At 48.9% G+C, this 27,259-nt stretch overlaps 4 protein-coding genes across 5 annotated transcripts; 1 reads left to right on the forward strand and 3 right to left on the reverse strand.

Annotated features, from left to right (window-relative positions):
- Window positions 1-417: 417 nt before the first annotated feature.
- ccr9a (chemokine (C-C motif) receptor 9a) lies at window positions 418-2,523 on the reverse strand. 2 transcript variants are annotated; one of them, XM_084480417.1, is made up of 3 exons: window positions 2,491-2,523; window positions 2,184-2,288; window positions 418-1,903 (listed from the first exon to the last, which is right to left on the reverse strand). In XM_084480417.1, exons 2-3 carry the CDS (start codon window positions 2,223-2,225, stop codon window positions 797-799), a joined length of 1,149 nt encoding a protein of 382 aa, XP_084336543.1. In that variant the 5' UTR covers window positions 2,226-2,288; window positions 2,491-2,523; the 3' UTR covers window positions 418-796. The 2 variants fall into 2 exon arrangements, with proteins under 2 accessions (XP_084336543.1, XP_084336544.1); XM_084480418.1 differs by having other exon boundaries at window positions 2,184-2,291; window positions 2,491-2,521.
- A 2,058-nt stretch (window positions 2,524-4,581) lies between these two features.
- Window positions 4,582-9,030, forward strand: bfsp2 (beaded filament structural protein 2, phakinin). Its single transcript, XM_084480430.1, has 7 exons — window positions 4,582-5,101; window positions 5,622-5,704; window positions 6,345-6,501; window positions 7,016-7,177; window positions 7,676-7,804; window positions 8,327-8,568; window positions 8,867-9,030. The coding sequence occupies exons 1-7, from the start codon at window positions 4,634-4,636 to the stop codon at window positions 8,940-8,942; spliced, it is 1,317 nt and encodes a 438-aa protein (XP_084336556.1). The 5' UTR covers window positions 4,582-4,633; the 3' UTR covers window positions 8,943-9,030.
- A 526-nt stretch (window positions 9,031-9,556) lies between these two features.
- Window positions 9,557-16,902, reverse strand: klhl18 (kelch-like family member 18). Its single transcript, XM_084481538.1, has 10 exons — window positions 16,747-16,902; window positions 15,363-15,493; window positions 14,804-14,944; window positions 13,631-13,829; window positions 13,245-13,405; window positions 12,674-12,810; window positions 11,945-12,167; window positions 11,384-11,488; window positions 10,947-11,058; window positions 9,557-10,569 (listed from the first exon to the last, which is right to left on the reverse strand). Exons 1-10 carry the CDS (start codon window positions 16,879-16,881, stop codon window positions 10,183-10,185), a joined length of 1,731 nt encoding a protein of 576 aa, XP_084337664.1. The 5' UTR covers window positions 16,882-16,902; the 3' UTR covers window positions 9,557-10,182.
- An 848-nt stretch (window positions 16,903-17,750) lies between these two features.
- Window positions 17,751-27,253, reverse strand: afg3l2 (AFG3-like AAA ATPase 2). The gene is made up of 17 exons (XM_084480845.1): window positions 27,042-27,253; window positions 25,920-26,019; window positions 25,726-25,785; window positions 25,450-25,598; window positions 25,056-25,202; window positions 24,714-24,785; window positions 24,246-24,367; window positions 23,465-23,741; window positions 22,954-23,091; window positions 22,289-22,442; window positions 21,997-22,104; window positions 21,505-21,630; window positions 21,202-21,312; window positions 20,749-20,864; window positions 20,104-20,304; window positions 19,308-19,502; window positions 17,751-18,730 (listed from the first exon to the last, which is right to left on the reverse strand). The coding sequence occupies exons 1-17, from the start codon at window positions 27,138-27,140 to the stop codon at window positions 18,488-18,490; spliced, it is 2,418 nt and encodes an 805-aa protein (XP_084336971.1). The 5' UTR covers window positions 27,141-27,253; the 3' UTR covers window positions 17,751-18,487.
- Window positions 27,254-27,259: the final 6 nt, after the last annotated feature.

The raw sequence follows: 27,259 nt of genomic DNA on the forward strand, positions 1-27,259 counted from the left end.
CACCGCGCCACGCCACAGCTCAGCAGACATGCCACCAGCCACAACAAGTTAACCCTGTGTTGTCTTAGGTAGCCTTTGACCCTAGACCACAGTCTGGACCGTAGAGCTGTGGAGGTAGACTTCCACCCTAGACCACAGTCTGGGCCGTAGACCTCGGCCATAGACCACAGTCTGGACCGTATTCCTCCCCCCTAGACCCCAGTCTGGACCATAGTCCTCCCCCCTAGACCAGTCTGGACCGCAGAGCTCCAGCCCTGCCTTAAGGTCAATTCCACCTTGGGATAAGGATGAATTGTGTTTGTTTTTAAACAAGGCAGTACCATTGAAGAATATGGAATCGTGTCACCTTTTAAAAAAATATTTTAATTTCATATCATCAAACAATTTTTGATGCAACAAAGCTTTGGTTTTGTTTGGCTTGGTGGTGTACAAGCGGCAAGATTCACATATTATGGGATACGTCTTGACACATCCTACATTCATGCGTACATTTACATATTGGAATTTAGCAGACACTTTTATATAATACAGTATATAGACCATTTTATGTTTTCATGTCATATGCATTATTTACACAATGAGCCTAATTCACTCGAGACTCCGAGAACCACAATGAGGTCACAACTAAACCAAGCATGACCAGAGGTTCCTCTATTCATCTGTCCCCAGTTGACCATGTCCAAAGTCACACAAACAACAGTGTCACTGTTAACCTTTACCAGAGAAGCCAGCCCTGTCACTGAATAGAGTCTGTTGGCCTGGAGGTCAAGAGAGAAGGGGGCTGTGCTGGACGGGATTACAGCGACAGAGTGTGGGTGTTGTCCGGGTCCGATAGCATGGATGCCCGCGATAGAGGGGCTTTATTGCTGAGGTTACTGAGTGGACGCGTGGACGGCCAACATCGGTATGCCTGGAGAACCCTCACCATGTCCTTCTGGAACCGCACCCCCACGAAGGCGTAGAGGAAGGGATTGATGCACGCATGCGCGTAGGCCAGGCTCTTCAGCACCTGCCCCGTGATGTCAAGGCGCTTGATCTGGTCGCAGTTGGCCATGGTCACGTTGTTGGCCAGCGTGGCCTCCAGCATCAGGCTGCAGTTGTACGGCAGCTTGGAGAAGATAAACACCGCTACCACCACCAGGATGACACGCATGGCCTTGTGCTTGCCAAAGTTGCGGGCCTTCAGCAGAGTGTAGACGATCATGGAGTAACAGAACACCATGATGAGGAAGGGCAGGCAGAAACCCATAATGATCTGGAGAGCCAGCACCAGGATCTTGGTTCTGTTCCCATTACCTCCAGGGAACACCATCCTGCAGTACTCTGTGTCCTCATCTTTCTTGATGCTTGAGAAGATAAACTCTGGGAGGGCCAGGAGCAGAGCCAGCAGCCACACGGCACCGCAAACCAGCTTGCTGTAGCAGAGCCGCTGGCTCTTGGAGTTCTGGGCACTGGTCGTCTTTACGATCACCACATAGCGGTCTGCGCTGATGCAGGTGAGCAGCATCGTGCTGCTGAACAGGTTGATCTTGTACAGGGCCGAGTTTACCCTGCAGAGGCCCAAACCGAAGGTCCAACCCTGGGCAGCCTCTGTGGCCCAGAGCGGCAGCGTGCCCAGGAAGAGCAGGTCAGCCACTGCCAGGTTCAGCAGGTACACATCTGTCATGGTCTTCAGGCGCTGGCGGAGGTGCAGGAAGGTCCACACGACCATCAGGTTGCCCAGCCCCCCCACCACGGCGATGGTCCAGTAGAGGGGGGGTTCGTACTGGGTTCTAAAGGCTCTGGCGGCGGAGCGGTCACAGTACAACTCTGAGTAATCATAGTCTCCGTCTGTTGGAGTAACCATGGACTCATAGTCCATGGTTGATGTCACCGTGGATGCATAGTCCAGAGTAGAGGGATCCTGAGGAAACAGGAATAACACAGACTGTTGTTTAAAATAATCCGGACAAAGAGATAATATGATGGTAAAGAGTGGAGTACTGGGACAGGTTAGTGTAGTGGCTAGTAACTCCTTGAAGAAAAAAAATACTACTAAGTGCTGGGTTAGATTCCCAAGGCTTGCAATCTATCAATAGTCATCTAGAGCCTAACCCCTCCATTTGAATTTAAAAAGTGACCCCTCTTTGCAAGCATTTACTCAATACTAAGGGGTATCAATAAGAAGTCATATGGTTTCCTACCTGGATCGCCCAATCAGTGCTCATTTCAGCAGTTGATGTCATCTTTGAAGAAAGACGTGAACAAGCTCGGAGTGAGGGGTGATATCCAAAGATATTTTGATTTTTCTGCTTTACAAAACAAATTCAATTAACAGTCACAAAGTGCATCCTCTTAACAATGTCCTTGATTAGGCTTTCATGCAGAGTATGAGTGAATAAGCACATGCATAATGACAGTAAAGTTGGACCAAAACATTAGTATTGCATTATATTGATCTTTATAGCCTATATATATATATATATATATATATATAAAGGGCACACTTACGTTTTAGCTGAGCTGGCATGTGTGATACTCCTGTCGCTGACTTAGAGAAGTCTGAGAGCAGACGGGGGCGGGAACTGAGATGATAAACTCTAGTGACGTCATGGGTGGAAGTCAAAGTAGAAATATCTCACGCTAACTGCCACCCTCCAGACTGTGCAGTTTCACAACTGTGATTTAGGCCCCTAGGGGACTCACAGGGTCTGTAAGCAGCACGGAGGGGGCTAGGCATCTTGCTCAAGGATGCCTGTTAGGTAGAAGGGGTGATTTGGGTTTGAACCCAGACCTTTTCTAGACCATTTTCCATTATCTTCTTATGCTATTCTCCTATTTCTTTTTTCATATTCTCGTCAACATCTTAAAAACATATAATTTATCTTCGACATATTCTATATTCTATCTTGCTCATGCTGATGTCATCTTCAATGATCTATGATCGTTATTCACTTCTGTGTTATTTGATCTATCTTCAACATAGGCCTATTCTGTATCTTCAACATATTCTATTATGTATCTTCAACACATTATATTATGTATCTTCAGCATATTATCTTATCTATCTTGAACATATTCTATTATCTATCTCTAGCATATTATATTATGTATCTCCAGCATATTGTTATATTATGTATCTTCAACATTGACAGTGGACACCGACCAAGCCCAGCTCCACAGGTGCTCTGGGTGAAACTATGTAATTTGGAGGCGGCAGCGTGACCTGGGGTGGATATAAACTTGTAGATGGTGATATTTTAATAACTTCGTGTCTGTGTAGGTATAATCTAGACGTCGCCTTGCCTGGACGGTTGTTATGGTGATAAGGGTGGCGGTTGACTAGTGTGTTTCTATGACGCTCCATCACACCGACACCAAAAAAGGGAAGACTTTGGTCTGCGAGCAGGTCAATGTGGTGTTCCTCAGGGGCAGTGTGTGGCCCTAGGAACACGGTTTGCGCGTCTGTTCGCAAACAATGTCCCTTTTCAACCACTTCCTGTAGGGACCACACGTTCAGCGCGAGTGCATTCGGCCCACGCGCAGTAACCATGAGAAGCGTGTTCCCAGTCAGCTGATTGGCTGGCATTGGGCTGCCCATCATCTGACAGCATCGTTCGGGCCTTAGTGATTTAAATAGTGTGCTAGTATTTTCTGTTTTCTGCTTCTTCTGTTATTTACAACACCCCCTCAATAACGCTATCCTTATGAGGAAGCATTTGGTACGATCATCTTGTAAATATAATATCATGTTTTTCTTTGAGTCTTAGAAAAGCGCTATATAAGTCAATTTTATTATTATTATTATTATTATTATTATTATTAATAATAATAATAAATAAAGGTGAATTTTTTAACTATGAAAAATATCACAATCAACCACATAGTTGTTTATCATTCTTCAACTTCCGCTTTCAACTGTTGTTAGGCGTAGAGTTCACGGATAGCGTGACTAGCCGACTAATGTGGTGGGGAAATAGACACGTCTGTTTCACAGAGACAGCCGTCACGCAACACCTCGTGACTGCATGCAAAGAGTTAGGGAAATTCATCAGATGTTTTCAAACGTTTCACACGTTTTCACTTTTTCTTTTTTCTCTTTCTTATGACCCGCTACTGGATGAGTGCGTCAACCCTTTGTAGACACTTGGGTGCGTGCTACTGTGCTCACACGCACACACGCGCGCGCACACACGCACACGCACACACACACACACACACACACACACACACACACACACACACACACACACACACACACACACACACACACACACGCAATCTGAGTTGATACTTATTATACATACATGCATACATGTGTGTGTGTGTGTGTGTGTGTACACATCTGTGTCTCCATGTGGTGGTGGTGGAGGTACAGAGGGCTGGTATGAAAGAGGCTCTTGGTTCTTCTGCGTCATGGAGCCTTCCTGACAGAGCCTCAGTGCTGAGGCAGCTCTCCCACAACACAAAGGCCCCTGCAGCCGCTAGAAGGCCCAGCACGTCCACCCAGCTCATCAACACCCCCTGCAGAACAAAGAGCAGCCGCTTTCCAGAAGGCCTGGGGACCATAAAGGGCCCGGGGCCACAGCTCTCTGGCTGTTTACAACAAAGGTCGTTGCAGCTTCTTCACCACAACCTCCAGCCTCACCACACCATGCCTCTTCCTCGACGACGATCCTCCTTCCTGGGGCAGCCCTCCTCCCCCGGCGCCCCGACCGGCACTGCCACCACCACCGCCGCCGCTGCCGGCAGGATGGGCTTCGCGGCCGGCGGAACCACGGCCCCCCGGGGGGTGTTTGTCGGCAGCGTGCCCTACATGGGCGTGGCCTCCTCCGGCCTGGGGACCCGAGTCTCGCGCCGCGCCCTGGGCATCAGCAGTGTGTTCCTGCAGGGCATGCGGAGCAGCGCCGTGGCCGTTGTGCCTCGAGCTAGCGAGCGTGCCCACGCCGGGGCCTCGCAGGGCCTCAACGGCTGCCTGATGGAGTACCGGGACAAGGTGCGGGCCCTGGAGCAGCTGAACCAGCAGCTGGAGGAGCAGATCCGACTGGGCCTGGACCGCAAGGCCTCCAGCGCAGGGTCCTGGGGAGCCCTCAGGAGGGACTGGGAGGACGTCTACAGACAGGTAGGAGAGAGAGACGGGTAGGTGAATGAAGGGACAGCGGGCAGAGAGACAGGTAGGAGAGAGACACAGGTAGATAGATGAAGAGACAGGGAGCAGAGAGACAGGTAGGTGAATGAACAGACATGGAGAAGAGTGCAAACAGGGAGCAGAGAGACAGATAGTGGTGAGAGACAGGTAGATAGATGAACAGACCAGGGGCGGAGAGACTCAGGTAGGTAAATGTGCAAACAGGGAGCAGAGAGACAGGTAGGAGAGAGAGACAGGTAGATCGATTTACAGACAGGGAGCAGAGAAACAGGCAGGAGGGAGAGACAAGACAAGAGAGGGAGACATGCTGGAAACAGGTTGATGTTTACAAAAAGGTAAGAGAGACAGACAGGTATACGGAGAAAGGAAGGAAAGAGAAAGCGAGAGACAGGTAGAAAGGACTTTGTGTGTATAAAACATTCCCTTAAAGCTGTCTCTGCAGTGACCTCCGGACTGGAGAGACAGGTGCTGAGCAGGCTCTCTGTCTCCTCAGGTGAGTGAGGCCTTTCTGGACAACGCCAGGCTGATGCTGCAGACGGAGAACGTCCAGGCCAGCGCTGAGGACTTCAAAGACAGGTGAGATGAGCGTCTCATGGAACGGTTCCCCTGTGGACTCGTTACAGAACTTGAACCCACTATTCCACCTCCAACAGTTTTAAGCTATGGGTCCCTCCCAGCACTTCTAACAGACCTCCAGTCTGGTCTTCCTCTGAAACAGAATTGAGGTGTCTCAATCACATCGGTCAGCTGTAACGTCAGTGATGTTGTTATTATTATGGTTGTCCTTTTCCGAGCAAGCAAGATGTTGTACAAGAGGAAATTAAGTCTCCAACTCGATTGGGTAATGTCTGAAAAAGGAAGCGGTTCAAAGTAGATTTAATCAGAAACACAAACAACTCCACTGGTGTCTTTTTCTTTAGACAAAACCTTATTTTCATTTTCACTTATCTTTGTTATGTCTGTCTGTACACACGTGCATGTGTGTGCATGCACATATACCCATGTGCATTTGTGTGTACGTGCCGGGGACGTGCATTCATGTGTGCACATGTGTGCACATGCATGTGTGCACGTGTTTGCGCATGCATGTGTGCCCTTGTGCATGTGTGTGCATGCATGTGTGCCTGTGTGTACCAATACGTGCCCATGTGTATGCATGTGTGTGTGTATGTGTGTGCACTTGCATGTGTGCCCGTGTGTGCATGCATGTGTCCAGGTATGACAACGAGCAGCCCTTCAGGAAGGCTGTGGAGGAGGAGATCAGCTCTCTCTACAAGGTGATGGAGGACGCCCGCGAGACCCAGGCTGACCTGGAGAAGCAGATGGAGAACATGAGAGCCGAGATCCAGGACCTTGAGCAGAACCACGAGGAGGTGCGTCCACAACCCCCCGGGGAAGCGGGACGGTTGACGACATCGACCCAGGGTTGTATGCTGCGAGTTAAGTCATTTGTTTAAGGATTTTTCCTTGGACGACGAGTTGATGTCGCAGTACTAGAAGATTCTTTCCCAACACGCGTTTGAAGCGCCACTCTCTTATAGTAACCGACACCTAGTTAGTTGATTAACTACAGTAGGTGTTGGTTGGAAGCAACTGACAAATGATTGTCAGTTCAATGTAACTGCAAGAATTACAACCACTATATCATATATATGCATATAATATGTATAGCATAGCCATACAAACAGGATCTTAGAGGAGAAGGGTAGTCTAGTGGTTAGGGGGTTTGAATCCCAGCTAAAAGGTTCTTGGTTCGAGTACTGCTGTATGCAGACTACCTGTAGACATCCTCGACTACAGGTGGTCAAGGAGGCGCCTTCGTGCCATGTGTCAGTCTGGATGACCCCACGTGCTCCCTGATCCAGTCCTCTGATCCCGTGTCTGCAGGACGTCAGGGTTCTGTACCACCAGATGGCCGGCCTCGATGTGGACGAGTCAGAGGCACCGATCCAGACCAACCTGGACCAGATCCTGGCCTACATCAGGTCCCACTGGGAGAAGGTCATCGAGAGGAACCGTGCTGAGACCGACAACTACCTGGAATACAAGGTACAGACTACTTCCTAGAATACAGGATACAGACTATTACCTGGAATACAAGGTACAGACTACTTCATAGAATACAGGATACAGACTATTACCTGGAATACGAGGTACAGACTACTTCCTAGAATACAGGATACAGACTATTACCTGGAATACGAGGTACAGACTACTACCTAGAATACAGGATACAGACTATTACCTGGAATACGAGGTACAGACTACTACCTAGAATACAGGATACAGACTATTACCTGGAATACGAGGTACAGACTACTCCCTAGAAAAAAGGATACATTACAGACTAATACCTAGAATACAGGATACAGACTACTACCTAGAATACATACAGACCACAACATAGAATACAGACTAGTAATTTACAAGGTACAGATTACTAGCTAGTATATAGGGTACAGACTACTAATACAGGATACAGACGAGTCACTATTATGCTATAACAGAAGAGTAGTTAGACCTACCATAATATAATATTTTTTTCAGCAGGAAGACGGTCTGGGCGGTAAGATGAGTCGCGGACAGGAAGAGATGGAGGGCCTGAAGACCCAGTGTTCAGAGTCGGGCTGCAAGATCCAGTCTCTCCAGGCCGAGACTGAGTCCATCAGAGCCCTGGTGAGTACAGCACACCCGGACACACTCCCGAGAACTTACATTCACTGTACAAACAATAAACAAGGGCTACCCATGCCATGACCCACCTGTGGAGGTGATGCTGGCCCAGGATACACCAAATGTTTTTGGTTTACGATGTAAAAAATAGATTATCAACATTTATATGAATTATTAACGTGGAAATGATGGGTTCTTGGCTCTGCCTGATGGAGCTGTCCCTGAGGAGAGACTCAATTTATTAGTTCATGCATTGAGGAATTGAACTGACAAAACACATAACACAGTGTTTGTCTCTCTAGCCAACAAGTGCAATGTATTTGGTTTAAATTAGATGTATATAATTAAAAAGAAAACACAAAACAATGAATCAACATATAACCTACATTTAGGCCAAGGCATCGTTCAGCAAAATGCTCTTCATACCTTATTGCAAGTCTATTTGGATAAAAGCGACAGCTAAATGAATGCAATGTAATGACATTAGTTTGGAGCTCTTGAAGTCTGAATCTGTGTTTTCTACAGAAACGAGGACTGGAGAACTCGCTGAGCGACGCCAGGCACTGGCACGACATCGAGCTGCAGAACCTGGGCTCCGTGGTCACCAAGCTGGAGGCGGAGCTGAATGAGGTGCGCGGCGACATCGACCAGCAGCGCCGCGACTACGATACGCTGATGAGCAACAAGACTCGCCTGGAGCAGGAGATCGGCGCCTACCACGGCATCCTGGACTGGGAGGAGAGACGCTACCAGCCCTGCCACGCCACGTGAGACATGCAGTTAGCTAGAACGGTGGTTAGCTTGACCGACGGTAAGCTGGCCCTACAGAACTTAGCCAGAGTGGCGGTTCTGTAAAATAAAGTTTGTACATTTTATTTCTTACATCTGTTTTTCTGTAATATTGTAACGTAGCCTAAAACCACAGATGGGGCCGAGGTTTTGGTCTGTTTGTGACAAAACTGGATTTTATATTTTGAAAAAAATAAAATAAATGTGTGAATGAGGTTAGGTTCCCTGTACCTGGGTACAGGGAATCTGTAATGAATAACAAAAACCTCCCGACAGGACCTCAGCCACTCCCTGTGAGACCCAAGACGCAACAAAAACAACCCACATCTCCAAGGCCAGCCCAGCACAGTAGAGACCCCCCCAGACATCAAGACGAGAACCACCACCTGGTATACAAGTTCTGCTGTGAAATCCAGAAACCAACAGCCCCAGCATCTTGATTAAATAGTGGACCGTTATCCGACAGAATATCCCAGCAGTTCTGGTTGGGACCTTGTGTTAAGTGGACCTCGTGTTAAGTGGCATGTACCAACATCTAAAATGTACTTGCTATATTTAAAAAAAAATGTACAGGTTTACCGTTTCATTTTTACCTTATGACCTTTGAACTCTGAAATACATGGTTTATATTTTTTCCTTTGATGGAATAATAACCGAATGCACTGTTCCTTTCCTTATAATTAGGTTAAGAATGAAAATTGTAAATGCAATGAAAAATAAATAGAAAGTTCAAAATACCAAATTGTACTGTAATTGCACTTTGGGTCGTCTGAAATGACTGAGATGAAACTATTATGGGATGTCAGAACAAATGCTGAAATAAAAATTATAACTTTTTTAACTACCATTTAGCCGTTACAAAATGCTTCTTTCGAAAGTGAGTGAATTATTTTCAGATATATCAACTGATCGCTGAAGCAGGGTGTAAACAGTTTAAATATTGTAACTTTTATGCGCGGTTTAAGAGGCACATGACAGGAAGGAGCTCAGCACAGGCCCGCTGTCCTATTGGACATCCACAGTGCAGTGGGCGTTTCTAAAAACACAGCTCAACAGAGGTGAGATCGATCCCTTGGTTCTGTGTTGACAAGTGTGGAGAGATTAAATAAATAGATTCAGAGGCAGGTTTCCAATAAGGACGTGACTGTTTAAAAACGGATTCAAAGCAGTTCACCCTATTCAAGTCTCCTTTCATTTCCCAAAAAACAGTCTCTTACTATTCCGGTCAATACAGTCAAAATGTAAAATCAATAATTACAGTCAAACATATGCAGAACACCAACTAGTCCCACAAAAGGCCACTAAAGATCTTAACAAGAATCCCACAGTTCTACCCAACTGCTTCCTAACCAGGAAGGTCTCTGAAGGGCTGGCGTTGTGCCCTCAGCGAGGGCATCGACCGGCCAGCGAGTACCTACTCAGATCGCCATGGAGACATTACATGTTTGTGGATCGACAGTTTGTACACGTCTCCGCCGGCTCTCCGTGTGCCAGTGGCTGAGATGATGAGTGAGTGGGGGGGGGGGGGGGGGGGGAGATGGGAGGTCTAGTCGTCGTCGGAGACGGAGGAGAAAGGGAGGGGAAGGGCGGAGCTAGGCAGGGTGAAGTGGCACGCATCCCACGCCGACTCCGCCCTCGTGCCACGCCATGGGCGCCAGGAAGGCCCAGTGGTTGGTGTCTGCGTTGAACGTCTCCACCGAGTTCAGGTTGGACTGACCGTCGTAGCCGCCCACGGCGTACAGGCGGCCGCATGTGGCCACCAGCGACACCCGGCTGCGCCGCGTGTTCATGGCCACCAGGTGGCTCCACTGGCCGGCGGCAGCGCTGTACACCTCCGCCCCGCTGAGGAAGCCCGAGCCGTCGTAACCGCCGGCGACGTACATGTGGCTGCCCAGGGCGGCGGCGCCGTGGCGACAGCGCTTGTTGATCATGGCCGATACCGGGTGCCAGCAGTCCGTGTGGTGGTTGTAGAACTCCACCTGCAGACGGGCAGAAGGAACCGCAGCTCATTGAAACTGGAGGGGACACCGGGAGACAAAACAGCGACAGGCTTCCATTCATTTTGAATGGAGCCGGGAAAGAGGAGCTAAGCTATGGGTGCGGCTGCACTGGGAAGAGGACAATGCAAATGAACAGCGATGCAAATGACCTGCCGGGCATCAAACCTGAACGACACTGCCCTGGTCTGTGATCTCAAATTGGAGAACTGTGCATCTTAACAAATAGCAGCTTTTTGGACGTAATAATAACACACAGTTGGTTGTGTTAACATAATGCTGGTGCTATGGTGTTAGCACTGCAGTATTGTAGCAGCACTGTCTGTCTGTATCAAAACATTCACATCATCCAAACAGACCGTGTTGAAGATCTGCAGTCCGTCATGGCCGCCTGAGACGAATATCCGCCCGTCGAACACGGTGACGCCCGCAGCGCTCCGACAAGCGCTCATCTCCGTGACGACCGTCCACCTGACAGACAACAACAACAAAACATCTCCAATGACATGGTTGTCATGGTTACAGTGTAAAAGGTCACAGTTCAGGTGAATGAAGAGATCTCTAGAACGTGAAGGCTGCGTGTGACGGTTTTCTACAGCGGTGTCATGTTCATTGCGTTCTCATTTATGTACTTAAATACTCTCACGTGTTTGTTCAAGGGACATTGCCTGGGCTTCTTCTTCATCGCTTTCGAAACGGTTCCCTGGTATTTCCCCGTTTGGTGACTTATCTCGGACTACCCGTGCTGAGTCAAAAGGTTTGTCCTGGGAGAGTGTCGCCGGTAAGTGGTACTTACCGGTCTGTTTCTGGAGAGTAGCACTCCACTGAGTTCAGGGAAGACTTGCCGTCGTAGCCCCCGCACACGTAAATGTGTCCGTCAATCACCACGGTTCCCATGGCACTGGAGAGAGAAAGAGAGAGTGAGTGGGGGGAAACCACAAGTACCTCTTGCTTTACAACGCATGGTCTGTATGAGGCATGTTTTTTGTCCTCGTGTTCACGCTCAACTGTACTCTTTCTTGGAATGAACAGACATTGTGACCTTTTGAGTCAATTCAAACTCAACTGCTAGTTAGAAACTAGCAGTTAAAGTCGAGTTGACTCAAACGGAATGACTGCTTGACTTCAACTGCTAGTAACCAAGATAACAAATAGAAGTTGACTCAAAAGGTCTTCAGATACATCTTGATATATCAAATTCAAATCAGAAAACAAGGCCTATCTATATTTTTCACCAGATGGACAACACGAGTGTGCAGGAAAAAAGGAACAGCCCAACTCTTGCCCATTTCTTTGAACCCGTCGACAGTATCTAGCACCCTGACTGAAGTTCTCCCTGAGGCGTGTTTCTACCGACCTGCGCTGGCTGTTCATACTGGACACCCGCGCCCATGTGTCCGTCTCCGGGTTATAGACCTCCACCGTGCTGAGCCGTGATTGGCCATCGAATCCCCCAATGGCGTACAGCAGCCCGTTGACAACAGCCACGCCCACTCGGCTCCGCGACGTTTTCATTGGCTGGCATCGCTCCCAGAAGTTTCCAATAGGGTCAAAGACCTCAGCGATGTTTAACGAGTCCCCTGAACGAAGAGGAGCCACAGAACTCATCATGTCTTCAGCTTAAGTGATTTATTGATTTGAAATAGTTGAGGCAATTCACTCATTATTGGCTGATATGTTAAATGTGTAGTTTAAACTCCCAATTTAGTTCAATTAAAGATTAACTGTTTAACTGATAAACAAAATTACATTTAATAGAAAACACTGGTTTCTTAATCCCATAAGGGAAATGCATGTGTTTAAGAGCAAGAACTACAGACAATCTGTTGGTCATGTACATAGAATATCTATGTACATGACCAACAGATAGTCTGTCATCCATCAATATACCATGTGAGGATAAAACAGCCATGTTCTATAACAGTTTGTCCATGATCCATCAATATACTGCATTGAAAGCTTTACACTAGATCAAACAGCTGTGTTTTATAACAGATGGTTTACTGATGGATCAAAGACACACCACTACATGTGAGGCTTCACGGACGACAGGGCAGTGCTGCGGCCAGCAAAGGCCGGGTCGTACCAGAGCTGTTGAGGCCTCCCACGGCGTAGATGAGGCCCGTGATGGAGGTGCAGCAGCGCGGGCGCGTCTTGAAGGCCGGCAGATGGGGCCGGCGATTGGGCATGAGATGAAAGTCTTTGGCTTCGTCCACCAGGTCTCTGGAGGAAACAGGAAGCACAGCGCCGGACGAACACCGTCAGTCCCACGTTAACACACGTCAGACGGGTTCTTATCAAAACCTAAGATCTCAAAAGCCGATAACAGTTAGACATTTTTTACCAAATCGCAGAAAATCTAGACGCCATTTGACCTACTATTCTGTAATGACGCTTTTTCCAAAACTATCGATGTTTGCCGTCTTGCTCGAGGATTCCTACAGGTAGTCAGGGGGGGATAGGGTAGGGTATATGGACCTATAGGGACATGTGAATCGAACCCAATCACTTTGGTCTGGGAGCTGAAACACCCTGGCCACGACACCATCCTTTCACCAGGAAATTACCTGCATTTAGAACTTATATGCAGATGATCACATGAACTCTAATCCTATTTGGTACGGGGAAGTGAATCCTCACACGGCGACGTCACTCACCGACATTTATGACAGCATCGCACCAGCTCCTCCTGCTGGACGCGGTCTGCTAGGAACTGCGGTCGGCACAGTGGAAGACGGATCTTCGACAGGAGCTCTGGCAGCAGCACCTCCCGTTCCTTTGGGTCATGCCGGACCCAGGCCAGGACCGCCTCAAACACCTGGGGGGGGCAGGGCGGGTACACACACACACACACACACACACACACACACACACACACACACACACACACACACACACACACACACACACACACACACACACACACACACACACACACACACACACACACACACACACACACACACACACACGTTAAGTTCGGACCCAAATGAGAGCTAAAGATATTTCATATATTTTTCTGACCTTTGACCCCTGACCCCACCTGCTCCTCCGCCTTGATGTTAAGCTCATCGCAGCCCACCAGCTCCACCAGCTCTTCCCCCCGCAGGCTCAGGAACTCCTCCGACAGGGACACCTCCACAAAGTGCTGGTGGACGAAGCAGTTGGCCGAGTCGTACAGCGTTGTGCACATCATGGTCTCGGCAAACTGCCGCACCCCCAGGCAGTTCTTGGGGTGGAGCCTTCGGAAGCAAAGGAGGAGAAGGTGAAGGTGGATCACAGCTGAGGACTGAAGGCTTCTCTGTTAAAGCTGATAAAAAACATTGGTCGGGCAGTATGGAATGATAGTATTGTAATTTTAGTATTGTGTAACAGTGACCATACGGACAATGTAGAGAATACCATCAACGTATCTGTCCTAATGAGAGTCCTTTACATCAGAAAATTTAATACATGGTATGTTAGAATTTTTGCAGCGGTAGTGTCATAGCCACAGCTGTTATGCTGTGTTCTCCTCCAGTGTCAGCCACACCCCTGTCTGTCTCCGGGCTTTGCCTGCCACTCAACTGCTCACACCGGGCCTGCATCAACTCCCCTTCAAATACACCTGGTTTCCCTGCAGTCGTCGCCAGATCGTACTTCAATATACCGTGGTAGATATTCGTACCTGGCTCTAGTATCCACACTTCCTAGCCTATATTTCTCCTGCTGATCTTGTGCCTCACCTTTGTTCTCTTTTGCTTGTAGTTTTTGGATCAACACCACCCGCCTGCCTGCTGCACTCACTCCAGCCTGATGCGCACCACTGTCCAACCTGCCTCACTCCTGATTACAACAAATAAACCTGTTCACCTTCACTCCAACTCCTGTCCTGCCTCTGTGTTCTGCTCTTGGGTCCAGCAGCTATCGCTCCCCCCATAACAGGTAGCTCTTAATCTGAGTACGTTTTTCCTCATACAAGGAGACAAGTGGAATTTGACTCAGCAAAGGTGCAGACATTAAAACACCCCAAAGTTGCTGTTCAGATATTGTGTACTATCCCGTGAATCCTAAACTAAAGCGGAATTTCCTTCAACAAAACTGTTCAAAAGACACTTGGAAACTCATGTTGTATGGTATGCATGAAAACGGAGGGCATTTGAAAACAATGACAGATGATTGTGATGTGAAACCGGATGTCGAACGCAGGCTAAAGTAGCCTGCTTTACCTGCTCACCTCTCCTGGAGGAAGGAGCAGCAGGCGTCCTTCACGTTCTGGAGCTGCAGGAAGCTGGCACCTATCAGCAGGCACTGGACGTTCTGCTGGTCGATGGCCACGTGGCCGTTGTATGCAAAGTTTATAAGAGACTCTAGTGCACTGGGGAGAGAATAGCAACGTTTATAATTCAACCAGTACGTTTTCTACTGGTGGACATTGGGAGCTGGCCAGTAAAACCACAGACTTATTCTAACGGTGGACCGAGGGAGCTGGCCAGTACAACCACAGTCTTCTACTAATGTAAAATGGGAGATGCCTAGTACAACAACAGTCTTCTCCTGCGGGACACTGGGAGCTACCCAGTACAATCACAGGCTTCTACTGGTGGACACTGGGAGCTACCCAGTACAATCACAGGCTTTTACTGGTGGACACTGGCAAGCTGCCAAGTCCAACCACAGTCTTCTACAGGTGGACAATGGGAGCTGCCCAGTACAACCAGTCTTCTTCTGGTGGGCACTGGGAGCTGCCTACAGTACATGAGCATACAGTGAGTGTATAGTGTGCCTGGGCTCACCTGGGGTCCATGCCCTGCATGACGATCTCGTCCTGTTTGCACTCCACCATGTCGTTGGTGAACATGGCGTGGAAGTAGGGTATGGACGCCGCCAGGACGATCCGGTGGGCACTGAACTTGTGATCCCCAACCTGCCGGAGGACAGACTGACGTCAGTTCCATGCCGTCTGCCTAGTGCGGATGGCATGGAAATGGCCGACCGCCGGTACAAAGCATGGACTACTCAATGTAGTTAATGCAGAACCGGATGTACTAATGCCCATGCAAGGGCTGCAATGGAAAAAATGACAACCAATGTAGTTGTCTGCCGATATTTGTTGTATTGCATCATTAGATCTCATCAAAATTGAATGGAGAAATTGACACTTTTCATGAGTCAATAACATAATTCCCTCCCATGCTGTATTTATATGAGGAAAAGAATATCAGTGGACACCTAACTTTATGGATAAAACCACACATCCATATTGGTTGGTTGACATTGATTATGTGACACACGGTAGAGCTGCTTGATGTTAAATCCCCCCCTCCCCCCAGATAAACCATTGATTTAATCTAGCATAATCCTGATTATAATAATATGTAGGTCAGCAGTAGAGCTTTCCATTCCAGGCAGGTAACACCCAACTATCAGAGAGGTATTCCACCTGTGTTTCCTCATGACGTCTTCTTTTGACGAATGATAATATACTGTGTCAACAATGTCAATTAATAAAGCGAATTGTGTGCTCAATAATTTGCCAATGTGTGTACGAACGTACTGCTGTTGACCAATAATGGTCCAGTGAAAGTGAACCCAGTGCATCCTGTTCGGGTCATCTTTAGGGAAGTTAACGTTACTAGGTTAGAGTTTGGTCACCACTGCCCATCTTTAGTGAAGTAACCAGGGAAGAGTGGGTGTCGTCTTGCTCAACACGAGCTCCACAATAAGTGTTGAAAGGGTACTTTGTCCACTCAGCTGACAGGAAATTTAGACTCATTCATTTATACAAATTACATTCCAGTCGTTTCCGTTTCCTGGTTATTATGAATAGCCCGGTTCCTGTAAAATGACAATTTAATAATAAATTACCGTGCGTAATGACAGTGAATAATTAACGCATAGGTGGAACTGAGGGATGTGCTGGCTACCCACTACAATGTGACCAGTTTGACACTTATCCCCTTCAGGTTGATCTCATACTTTATCTTCCACATGACAAGCCCCCTGGTTACCGTGGTAACCCCGTAACACCTTAGCGTTAATTCAATGAAAAGCCTGCACGACTGGTGATTATGTACGAGCTGGTGAGTCCGCGTCATTAGCTTGTGTGTTAGACAGGGTGTAAACTGGTGGCTAGCTAACTAGCCTTCAGGTTCTACTAGTTCTTCTATCTGTGGTTACCTTGAGCGTCACGTCACACAGCTTCCCCTGCCGTCGGATCTCCTCCATGACGGCATATCCGCGACCGGGCAAATCGTGGACCGAGAAGTGTACTAGATCCTCCAATTCTTCACATATAACGTCTCCCATCGTCATGAGGGTAACAGGTTCAGCGGATCTCGTACGCGCATAGCAAGGGGCAGAGTGGCCGCGACGCTACACCGTAGGAAGACAGGAAGCGCCGCGGCCAGCTGACAGGGGTTTTCAAAGTAAAGGCACAGACGACACTATAACAAAACTCGTTTCCCAGTCGTTCATAGTTCTAACCATGGCTTTTCACTTATTGATATATTGTCGATACACAAATCATTGAGCCTTATATGTATTACTGTATTATACTATTGATGTGAGGATAATCACTTTTATTTTTAATGATCTAGATTACTGAGCACGTGAGCAAGATTACTGAACAACCGGATCAAATCCAAAGAATGTAACCTGTCCATTCAGCTTTACTCTGAGTTACGGCCTCCAAATATAATCGTAACGCTGCTTGACAAGCCCAGTGACATTCCATAACAACCTTTCAAACTCCTAATACACACGTGTGCGTTTGGAGAACGAACCTCTCAGCATGATTGGAATGCGTTTTACTCCAATCGAAGCCCGTTCTCATTAGTGGTGGGCGTTGTTTCGAGGGCTGACCCAATCAACGCTTCCAACAGCCGCCAGGTGCCGGCTCAGGTCCGAATGAGTCAGCAGAGATAGCGAAGGTTGGGAGTTGTAATCTTTTAAGACCTAAAGATTTCCATCAATCTGTTTAATCGTTTTGTCAAAACCTTTGGGTTGGGTATTGTACCTCTCTAGTGTTTCTTACAATACCAGCAACGCACATTGATGACTTTGCCTGGAAAAAAAGACATAGAAACATCACAGGGTGCATCGATGTCTATGTAAACCTCACATATATAGTGAGTATTAGTGCCATTTAGAATAAGAGTTGTTAGGCAAATGTCAGTGTTTTCAGCAGTTTATTGCAAGAACAGACGCGGCTGTCATATGAGTGTTTTTATGGCGGTACCAGAGCAACCCAGGTAGGAAACATTTAAAGGTTACTGCAAGCCCCAGCTTTCACATGAACCACACACCACCCATGAGCTTGATCAATCTTTTTTGTGGCGATTCCTCCATTTACCTTAGACCACATACAACACAAAGACAACCATGTAACCGCCAGGAGACTGGTTTACATTATTTTTGCATTTACGACACTTTTTTAAATATGAATTTGATGACATATTGGTTTGACGTTAGACAGCCAATAATTCAACAAGTTGGTACACTTGAAAAATTGACTTCAAGATACAACCAGCCTTCCCTAGATTTCATTGGTCAAGAGTTAACATCCATGTCCTCGAGAATCTTCTTAAAAGCCTCCTCCTCCACCAGAGAAGAGGAGGAGGAGAAGTATTTCATGTGTCAGAGCATCATTCTCACTAATTCATAGTATTCATGGTATCATCTGAAACAGTAACTCTGGTACAAACCCTAGCTGAGCCCAGGTGGTGGAGGTGGTGTTTGGGGGGGGGGGGGGGGCTTGACTCTCTCTCTCCCCCAGTCGCTCTCTCTCTGGGCAGCAGGCGAGAGCACTCGGCCAGTCCTTCCTGGAGCTCCCAGTCCGTGCGGCCCCGGCCTCATGAAAAAGGTGTCCCGTGATGTCAGCGCCCTCCTGATTGGTGGAGGAGCGTAAGGAGGAGGCTCCTTAAAAGGGCATGTCCTTGGAGATCTGCCGCGTCACCTGCTCCTCCTGGCTCTCCGCCGGCTCCTCCTTCCTCTCCCTGTTCCAGTCCTTCAGGCCCTCCGGGAGGGAGGTGTCCTCCTCTGAGCCCCCCGTCCCCTCCACAAAGTCCTCGTAGGTGGACTTCTCTGCGAAGGGCCGCGGGCCCAGCAGCTCCACCATGTCCTCCTTGTTCAGCACCTCCTTCTCCAGCAGCCGCAGCGCCACCTGGTGGAGGGGAGGCACAACTACGTCAGCGTGCACAGCGGGAGGGGGAACAGAACTTGGCTGGCTGGGTGGGTGGGTGGAGGGCTGAAGGTGGGCCTAATTTGGGCGTTCCTCTTTTGGAAAGATTTGAATAGAGGTCAGCTGGCCAGGCATCGTTTCATTGTTTGGTTTAGATAGAGAGGGGCTCAACAAGCGCCGATGGTTGAAGGGGCTCAGATTCACTTTTAAATAGAGGTTGATTGTAAGATGATGAGTTAGTTTGTACAGGCTAGGCTAACTGAGTGCTGAATGCCCCTTTACCTGCTAGCACCCTGCTACATAAGCTAACCTGCATGACCTTTGCTTGGTTCAGTTATTTTTACCCTGATCCTTGTCCATGTCCAATACGACTAAAATAAATACAATTTAAGCCTACCAGCCTCAATCCAGTTTAAGTTGCTTGGCCTGTTAAACAACTTAATCATAATACATTTATACAAATTTATTGCATTTATATAGCACTTCTTTAGGGTACTGCGTGCAGGGTATGAGGAACACCTCATCCACAAACAGTGCAACCAGAAGAAGATGCCCTCACCTTCTCCACATCCGGCTTCTTGTCCATCAGCAGCGCCTGCGTGCGCAGGTAGGCGTCGTTGATGAGGCCGCGCACCTCTGAGTCGATCAGCCGGGCGGTGGCCTCGCTGTAGGGCTTCTCCAGCACCATCTCCCCCTGCCGCGGCAGTTCAAACGACACCTGGCCCACCTTGGAGTTCATCCCGAACTGGACGATCTGGAGAAAGACCACACACACACACACACACACACACACACACACACACACACACACACACACACACACACACACACACACACACACACACACACACACACACACACACACACACACACACACACACACACACACACACACACAATTAGTTACCTGCAGTATTCCTCTGACAGTAGTTATGAAGCCAGGGCATCAAACCTGCACCGTAACCGTTTCAACATGCACATCGGCACCAGGCACCGTAACGCCCTTAACGCCCACTCCTTTACTATATCCCAAGCATAAGTATGTACACCGAACAAAAAAAGATCTCCTCTACACCTTGACTGCATCTACACCCCCACATGTCCATAGTGCATCAGCATGGGACTCTTCATAACATCACAGACAGAGCAGATCCTGAAGAATGCCAACCCTACATATGATATATATTATAATGTACTCATTCTAATGACCTTGGAGTAGGCACTCTTGGGGACCATATAATATACGATTAGAAACGTATAATAGCACTACTGACCTGGGCGTATGCGCTCTGGGTAACCATATAGTATCAGATAATACACAGTATAATGGTAAAGTATATATTAGTACTAGATACCTGGGCGTAGGCACTCTGCGTGACCTTGCGGAGGTCATCCTGCGCCCCGGTGGTGATTCGTCCGAAGAAGATCTCCTCGGCCACGCGGCCCCCCAGCGTCATGCACATCCTGTCCAGCAGCTGCTCCGCCGTGTACAGGTACTGCTCCTTGGGCAGGTACTGGGCATAGCCCAGACCCTTCCCCCGCGGGATGATGGACACCTGCACGCACACGCACACACACACACACACACACACACACACACACACACACACACACACACACACACACACACACACACACACACGGTCAGAACAGTTCATCCGTCAGCCAGAGAGTCCGTCGGAAACACAGTCAGTGTTTCCCGCCGCAAGCGATATCTACTGACCTTACTCATGCTCATGGTGTGTGGCGTGTTGAGGCGTGTTGTTGCTCAAGGTTTGTGTAATTTATGTGTGTAGAAGAATTGTGCACAGTAGTGATTTGCAATAATGTGTGGCGCGATACAGCAATGTGTAGAAGGGTAATGTAGCATCAAGTGTGTTGATGAAGTGTGGTAGAGTTGTGCAGTGGTATCGCTCTGTATGTTAGAGCATTGTGAGTGCGGGAGTGAGTGTGGGAGTGAGTGAGTGTGGGAGTGTGTGAGTGAGTAGTTAAGTGTGTACTTTGAGCAGCGGGTCGGCGTGCTCCAGGTACCAGCCTGCCACGGCGTGTCCCGCCTCGTGATAGGCCACCGTCTTCTTCTCCTCGGGCTGCAGGACCTGGGTCTTCTTCTCCAGACCTGCACAACCAGGACCGAGAGGAACCATCAGGAACCAGTACCCACCAGAACCATCAGGAACCAGTACAACCCAAAACCATCAGGAAACAGTACAAACCAGAACCATCAGGAACCAGTACAAACCAAAACCATCAGGAACCCGTACCAACCAGAACCATCAGGAACCCGTACAAACCACAACCATCAGAAACCATTACACAACCAGAACCAGTACAAACCACAACCATCAGGAATGTGTGTGTGTGTGTGTGTGTGTGTGTGTGTGTGTGTGTGTGTGTGTGTGTGTGTGTGTGTGTGTGTGTGTGTGTGTGTGTGTGTCTCTCCATGTGTGCGTCACCTCCGATCACTCTCTCGATGGCCTGCTCAAAGTGCTTCTGGTCGATGGAGTCCGCCAGATGGCGTGCAGCGATCAGCGCCGCCTCATTGCACACGTTGGCGATGTCAGCGCCTGCACACACACACACACACACACACACACACACACACACACACACACACACACACACACACACACACACACACACACACACACACACACACACACACACACACACACACACACAAGCAAATTTAAAAAGATTCTAGATCAAAGACCTCCCAAGACGAAGCACCAACTCCACCTCTCATCAACGGTGATTACCTGAGAACCCAGGTGTGAGGGCGGCCATCTTCCTGGCCAGAGCGTCCTTGTCCATTTTCAGGTCCAGCTTCAGAGGCCGGAGGTGGACCTTAAAGATGGACGAGCGGCCCTTGATGTCAGGATGGCCTGAAGAACAGAGGAGACAGATCAGAGTCCAGCCACAGAGTTTGTTATGGGTCTTCTTGTTTTGTCCTTACTGCTGACCACAAACAATTAAGAGTTTGCACGTATTGGCAACGACGCAGGGGCCTCTGGCCTTTCTCTACCTCCTTTCATGTAGGGATAAGTGCACTGTGGGGAGGGGGCGAACCTGTACTCACATTCTGTGAGACTGTACTCTGAGATCTGCTCAAGAGGAGACTGGTGTATGCATACATTAAATAAGTTCATTTCTGCAACTATTTTGTGCTCTTTTGCATTTACAACCCTCATCTGTCCTAGATGCAATGTCTCATCTATGTATCTATGTCTAGACGCCCCCTTGTTTCTCACCGATGTAGATCTGCCGGTCAAAGCGTCCGGGCCGCATCAGCGCAGGGTCCAGGATGTCGGGTCGGTTGGTCCCGGCCAGGACCACCACGTTGGTGGCCGTGTTGAAGCCTGAGCAGAACACGAGGAGAATACGAGTCTCTTTAGCTCTGCCTTTATCGTTGTATCCATGCATAAAATGGTTCGTTCTTTATCACACACACACACACACACACACACACACACACACACACACACACACACACACACACACACACACACACACACACACACACACAGTGGGGGTCCGTCCTACCGTCCATCTCCACCAGCAGCTGGTTCAGAGTGTTCTCCTGCTCGCTCTGGCCCCCGAAGTTCCCTCTCCCCCTCTTCCGGCCCACCGCGTCGATCTCGTCGATGAAGAGGATGCACGGCGCGTTCTTCCTCGCCAGGACAAACAGATCTCTGACCTGACGGAAGGAAATGGTGAAGAGAGAAGCATATTGATTGGGTATGTGGTACTTATAATACAGTGTGTTTGTGTGTGTGGTGGTTTGTTATAATACAGTGTGTATGTATGTGGTGGTGTGTTATAATACAGTGTGTGTGTTGAATAATAATAGTGTGTGTGTTGTATAATAATACAGTGTGTGTGTGTGTGTATGTGGTGGTGTGTTATAATACTGTGTGTGTGTGTGTTATATAATAATACAGTGTGTGTGTGTGTATTGTATAATAATACAGTGTGTGTTTATGTGGTGGTGAGTTATAATGCAGTGTATATGTATGTGGTGGTGTGTTATAATACAGTGTGTGTGTTGAATAATAATAGTGTGTGTGTTGTATAATAATACAGTGTGTGTGTGTGTGTATGTGGTGGTGTGTTATAATACTGTGTGTGTGTGTGTGTGTGTGTTATATAATAATACAGTGTGTGTGTGTGTATTATATTATAATACAGTGTGTGTGTGGTCTCCTCACTCGGGCGGGGCCGACGCCCACAAACATCTCCAGGAACTCTGAGCCGTTGACGGTGATGAACGGGACGTCTGCCTCCCCCGCCGTGGCCTTGGCCAGGAGGGTCTTCCCCGTGCCGGGGGGCCCCGTCAGAATGGCCCCCTGAAGAAAGAAAGAAAGAAAGAAAGAAAGAAAGAAAGAGCTTGTCAGTCGAGAGTAACAAGGGTTAAGTCCAAAGAACACAGTGACTTTTAATTGACATGGGCTCACTCTGTCTGAGCGCTCATCACACATGACTGAGGTCTTCCACAAGGCGAGGCAGACCTGTTGCTAAAGCTAGTGCTCTGTCTGGTCCGTGTTTTGGGGGGAAAGGATTTGGAAGGATGCTGGATATGAGGTGCTGGATTTTTTTTGGATTGGAAAAATTACACTTACTCTCCAGCTGGTCTCTTCATATGCCTACCCTGGCTTTAACCCCCCCCCCCACCCCCAACATGCTCTAAACAAGGGTGAGGTGGGTGGGGCCCGGACTGACCTTGGGGATCTTGGCCCCCAGGTCCTGGTACTGCTTGGGGTTCTTCAGGAAGTTGACAAACTCCATGATCTCCAGCTTGGCCTCCTCGCAGCCCGCCACGTCCTTGAACTTCACCTCGATCTCCTCCCGCAGCACCTTGGCCGTGGTTTCGCTCACGCTGAACAGCCCACCCATCCCCCCCCGGCCCGGACGCCCGGCCCCGCCCGGCCCCCGCCGCACCATGAAGAGCAGGAAGCCGATGATCAGCACTGTGGGCAGCATGCTCAGTAGGAATGTTCTGGAGAGGGACGGAGAGACGGAGAGCGTGGAGCGCACACTGCTGTTAGATCATTGAGTCCAGTTTGATCAGTCGGACCAGTACAAATGACAGGAAAAAGGTTTACAGAAATGGATGGTACTGTATGTGCGGCAGGACAGCGTGGTGGCTAGGGTAGGTTCAATCTCTCGGCCATAAGGTACTGGAATCAAACCCCAATGTCTACCTGCTTTATGACGGAGATGAGGATGAATCCAAATTTACTGTAAGTGAGTTTTGGACAAACATGTCTCATACCTTTTAAGATTAAATGATAGTGGGTGTACGGGGGCAGGGTGGTGTAGTGGCAGATTGGTTCTGGGTTCGATCCCCCATGTCTACACTTGAGCGATACACCCTAACCCCTACCGGCTCCTGAATGAGGTGTATGTGTCTATCTGTGAGTGGCTTTGGATAAAAGCGACTGCTGAACAGGTAGAAGGTAGTGAGCAGTAAGTGCCGTGTGTATGGTACGGGCCTCCTCACCCGTCACTCTCCGTGGAGTAGACCACGGGCAAGCGCTTCTCCCCCTCGATGCCCAGCTCGTACTGGGCCGTCTCCAGGTTCCTCTCGAACGTGTCCACGCTGCCGATGTTGAACCACACATACTGGACCCACAACACACCAACACAGGAAAGGTCTATCAGAGGGACATGCACCCTGGCTCTGGGACCCTCCCACACACACACATCTCCATCAATGACTGACTACTTAAAAAAATAAATCTCTAGTAAAAGCCAATTTGTACAAGTCATTTAACTCAGTTTAACTCTTGGAGAGGGAGAGGGAGAGGGAGAGAGAGAGAGAGAGAGAGAGAGAGAGAGAGAGAGAGAGAGAGAGAGAGAGAGAGAGAGATGCGATGTGGAAAAAAGGAGCCTTCGGAAAATGTATGCAATAATGTATAATAATGCATTATTATAATCATCATCTTCTCATTTTGAAACCTTCACTTACCCCATCGACGGGCGTCCCTGGAGTGTACACCACCTTGACGTAGCGCTTGTTCACCACTTCCAGCCGCTCCACCTGTGGAGACGCCACACCAGTTACTCACCGGAAACAAACTGGCTCAAACCTGCCCGGCAACACAGATCCCATCACCTTAGAGACGGTCCAAAATGAACCAATCAAACTGCTCCAACGTGACAGAGGGGCTGGCTCATGAGGGGTTCGGGTGGCTCCACTCCCAGCCCACCGCTAAATTGTACTAACGAGTTAAAACGTGATGAAACACTGCGTGAGGAAAAAGCCTCCGGCGAGACAGAGCGGGGTTTTGAAGGGCCGTTGGAGCCTTACCGTTCCTTTGGCGAGACAGTTGTTGACAAAGTCCTTCCAGGTGACCTCGCGGCCTCCGTCGCGAAGCAGGTAGGTGACGGTGCCACCAAACGCGACCGCGCTCAGGAGGACCAGTCGGAACTCCTTGTCGTCCCACGGCACATCGCCCTGGCAACGACAGTGTTTTGTCGTCAATGCCACAATATCGCCCCAAAGCTTCGGCACACTAATAAACAGGTAATCGCCCCTCGAGCCTTCGTGGTGTCATCATTACATTCTTAATGACATAATGCTTATGTTTGAGGGTCAGGGTCATCGCCCCTCGAGCCTTCGTGGCGTCATCATTACATTCTTAATGACATCATCCCACCCCTTACTCTGGCCCTAGTGACGTCATCAATCTCAGAAGTCTCACCTTCTGCAGGCGACTTTGCCAAGTGGAGTCCTCTTTCCGGGCTCCTCTCTTTCCTCCTCCACCTCCTCCTCCTCCTCCCGAGGCTCCTCCCCCTCCTCCTCCTCCTCCCGATCTCCCAGAGCTTTTCTGCCCATTGCTTGGCTTGGCCTCTGAGGGGAGGGGGCGGGGCAGAGGGGTATGTGTCAGTATGTCATTGAGCAGTATTCAGAGTGGAGAGAAGCAGTCTTTAGCAAGACCAAAAAAAAAAAAAGGCTGGATGAGGAGGAGGTGGGGTACCTTTGGCCGCTTCAGCGCTGGACGGTGTCTTCTTGCCCTCAGGGAAGTACTTCTCAAACCCTGGGACAGGAAGAGACCCAGCGTTACCTCAGTAGAGACAACAATGTCGACTCGTGTAGTCATGGCAACAGCCATGGGTAGGCAGGCGGACACACAGGTATTGGTCAAACCGCCACCTGTCGTCGGGGTCGTACCTTTCGGAGGTTTGGCGCAGAAACGTCTCACAGCTCCTAGTACCGCCGCTAGCACGGTACCTCCCTCTGCTACGGTCTGGCTCCCGGCAGGACTAGACACCTATGGGGCCGCACCGCAAGACAGCCGTTATCTTCTGTAGTTAGCCATAATAAACAGTCTGCTTCTAGGTTACCGACTGGTCAATTAATATGGTCCAAAACATTAACACATGCGACAGGTGTCGACAATTAACCGTGCCGCGTGTTTCGACGTGCCGCCCCGGTGATACACCGAATTCTGCGACCCACCGAAAAGTGTGACCCCATCGCACTGTTGCACATTTTCTGCAAGATGCATCACCGTTGCTTCTTTCCCCATAAAAAGCTACAGTCAGTCTTTAGTTACGTTGATTTACCTTTAAGCATTTCCTATTATAGGCTACTGTGTAAAAGGCTGTTTAGAATTAACATTTGTATCAAGCAAAGAAAGACCCGCCCCCTGGGGTCACACTTTTCGGTGGGTCGCAGAATTCGGTGTAACGCCGGCACTGCTGATGTGCAGACTGCAGACGGAGTCTGCACACCTGACAATACAACTGTTATACAACTGTCATTATGTGAAAATGAATGACCTCACACTCTGAGCACTGGTCTGTGGTGAAAACACACGCACTGCGTTTACCTTGGAGCAACCAAACGACCCCATGAACCTAATGTTAATGTCCTCCCAACATTTCAGAGATCAGGTATTACAGGTGTAATTTAACAGAGGTCATGATGTTAATTGAGCAGACTAGACGTCTGGGATAGCAAATAGGCCGTTTTGTCTGCTGACAGTGAAAAAAGGGCAGTATTACACATCTCAGGTCTAGTGTGGCCATTTGTTGTGCGACCCAGCTTCACTTGTCAGAGCAAAACAACAGCATCAATGTCAATGCGGGGCCTCTGGTCCACAGCGGCAGCACGCTGCGAGATAACACAAAGTCACGGACACCCCAAGTCCTGTTTCGTCCACACACAGACCTCTGCAAAGGCTGTAACCGTTATACGGACACATGGTATGGGGTCATTAGATTCACGGGACACTTGATCCCTTGAACGGATCATTCAAAACGTGCGAGCAAGCGAGCGAGAGACACATACCAGGCGCGCAGTGCTCGGAGCCGCTGCGACTTGGGACGGCTGCAGGCGTCTCAGCAGGTGCCTGCACCCCTCCGATAGCCGGAGGTACCGGTGGGCCATCGTGGACCCTCGAGATTGTTTAATTTGAGTGGGACGTTTTGATAACAGGAGCAATACTGTCGCGGTCAAACACCAAGGAAAAGTCCCTTTCCATGGCCCAACTCCTGCGCCATCTTTAC

This window comes from Micromesistius poutassou, assembly GCF_964030765.1.
Source record: "Micromesistius poutassou genome assembly, chromosome: 16".
Lineage (NCBI taxonomy): Eukaryota > Metazoa > Chordata > Actinopteri > Gadiformes > Gadidae > Micromesistius > Micromesistius poutassou.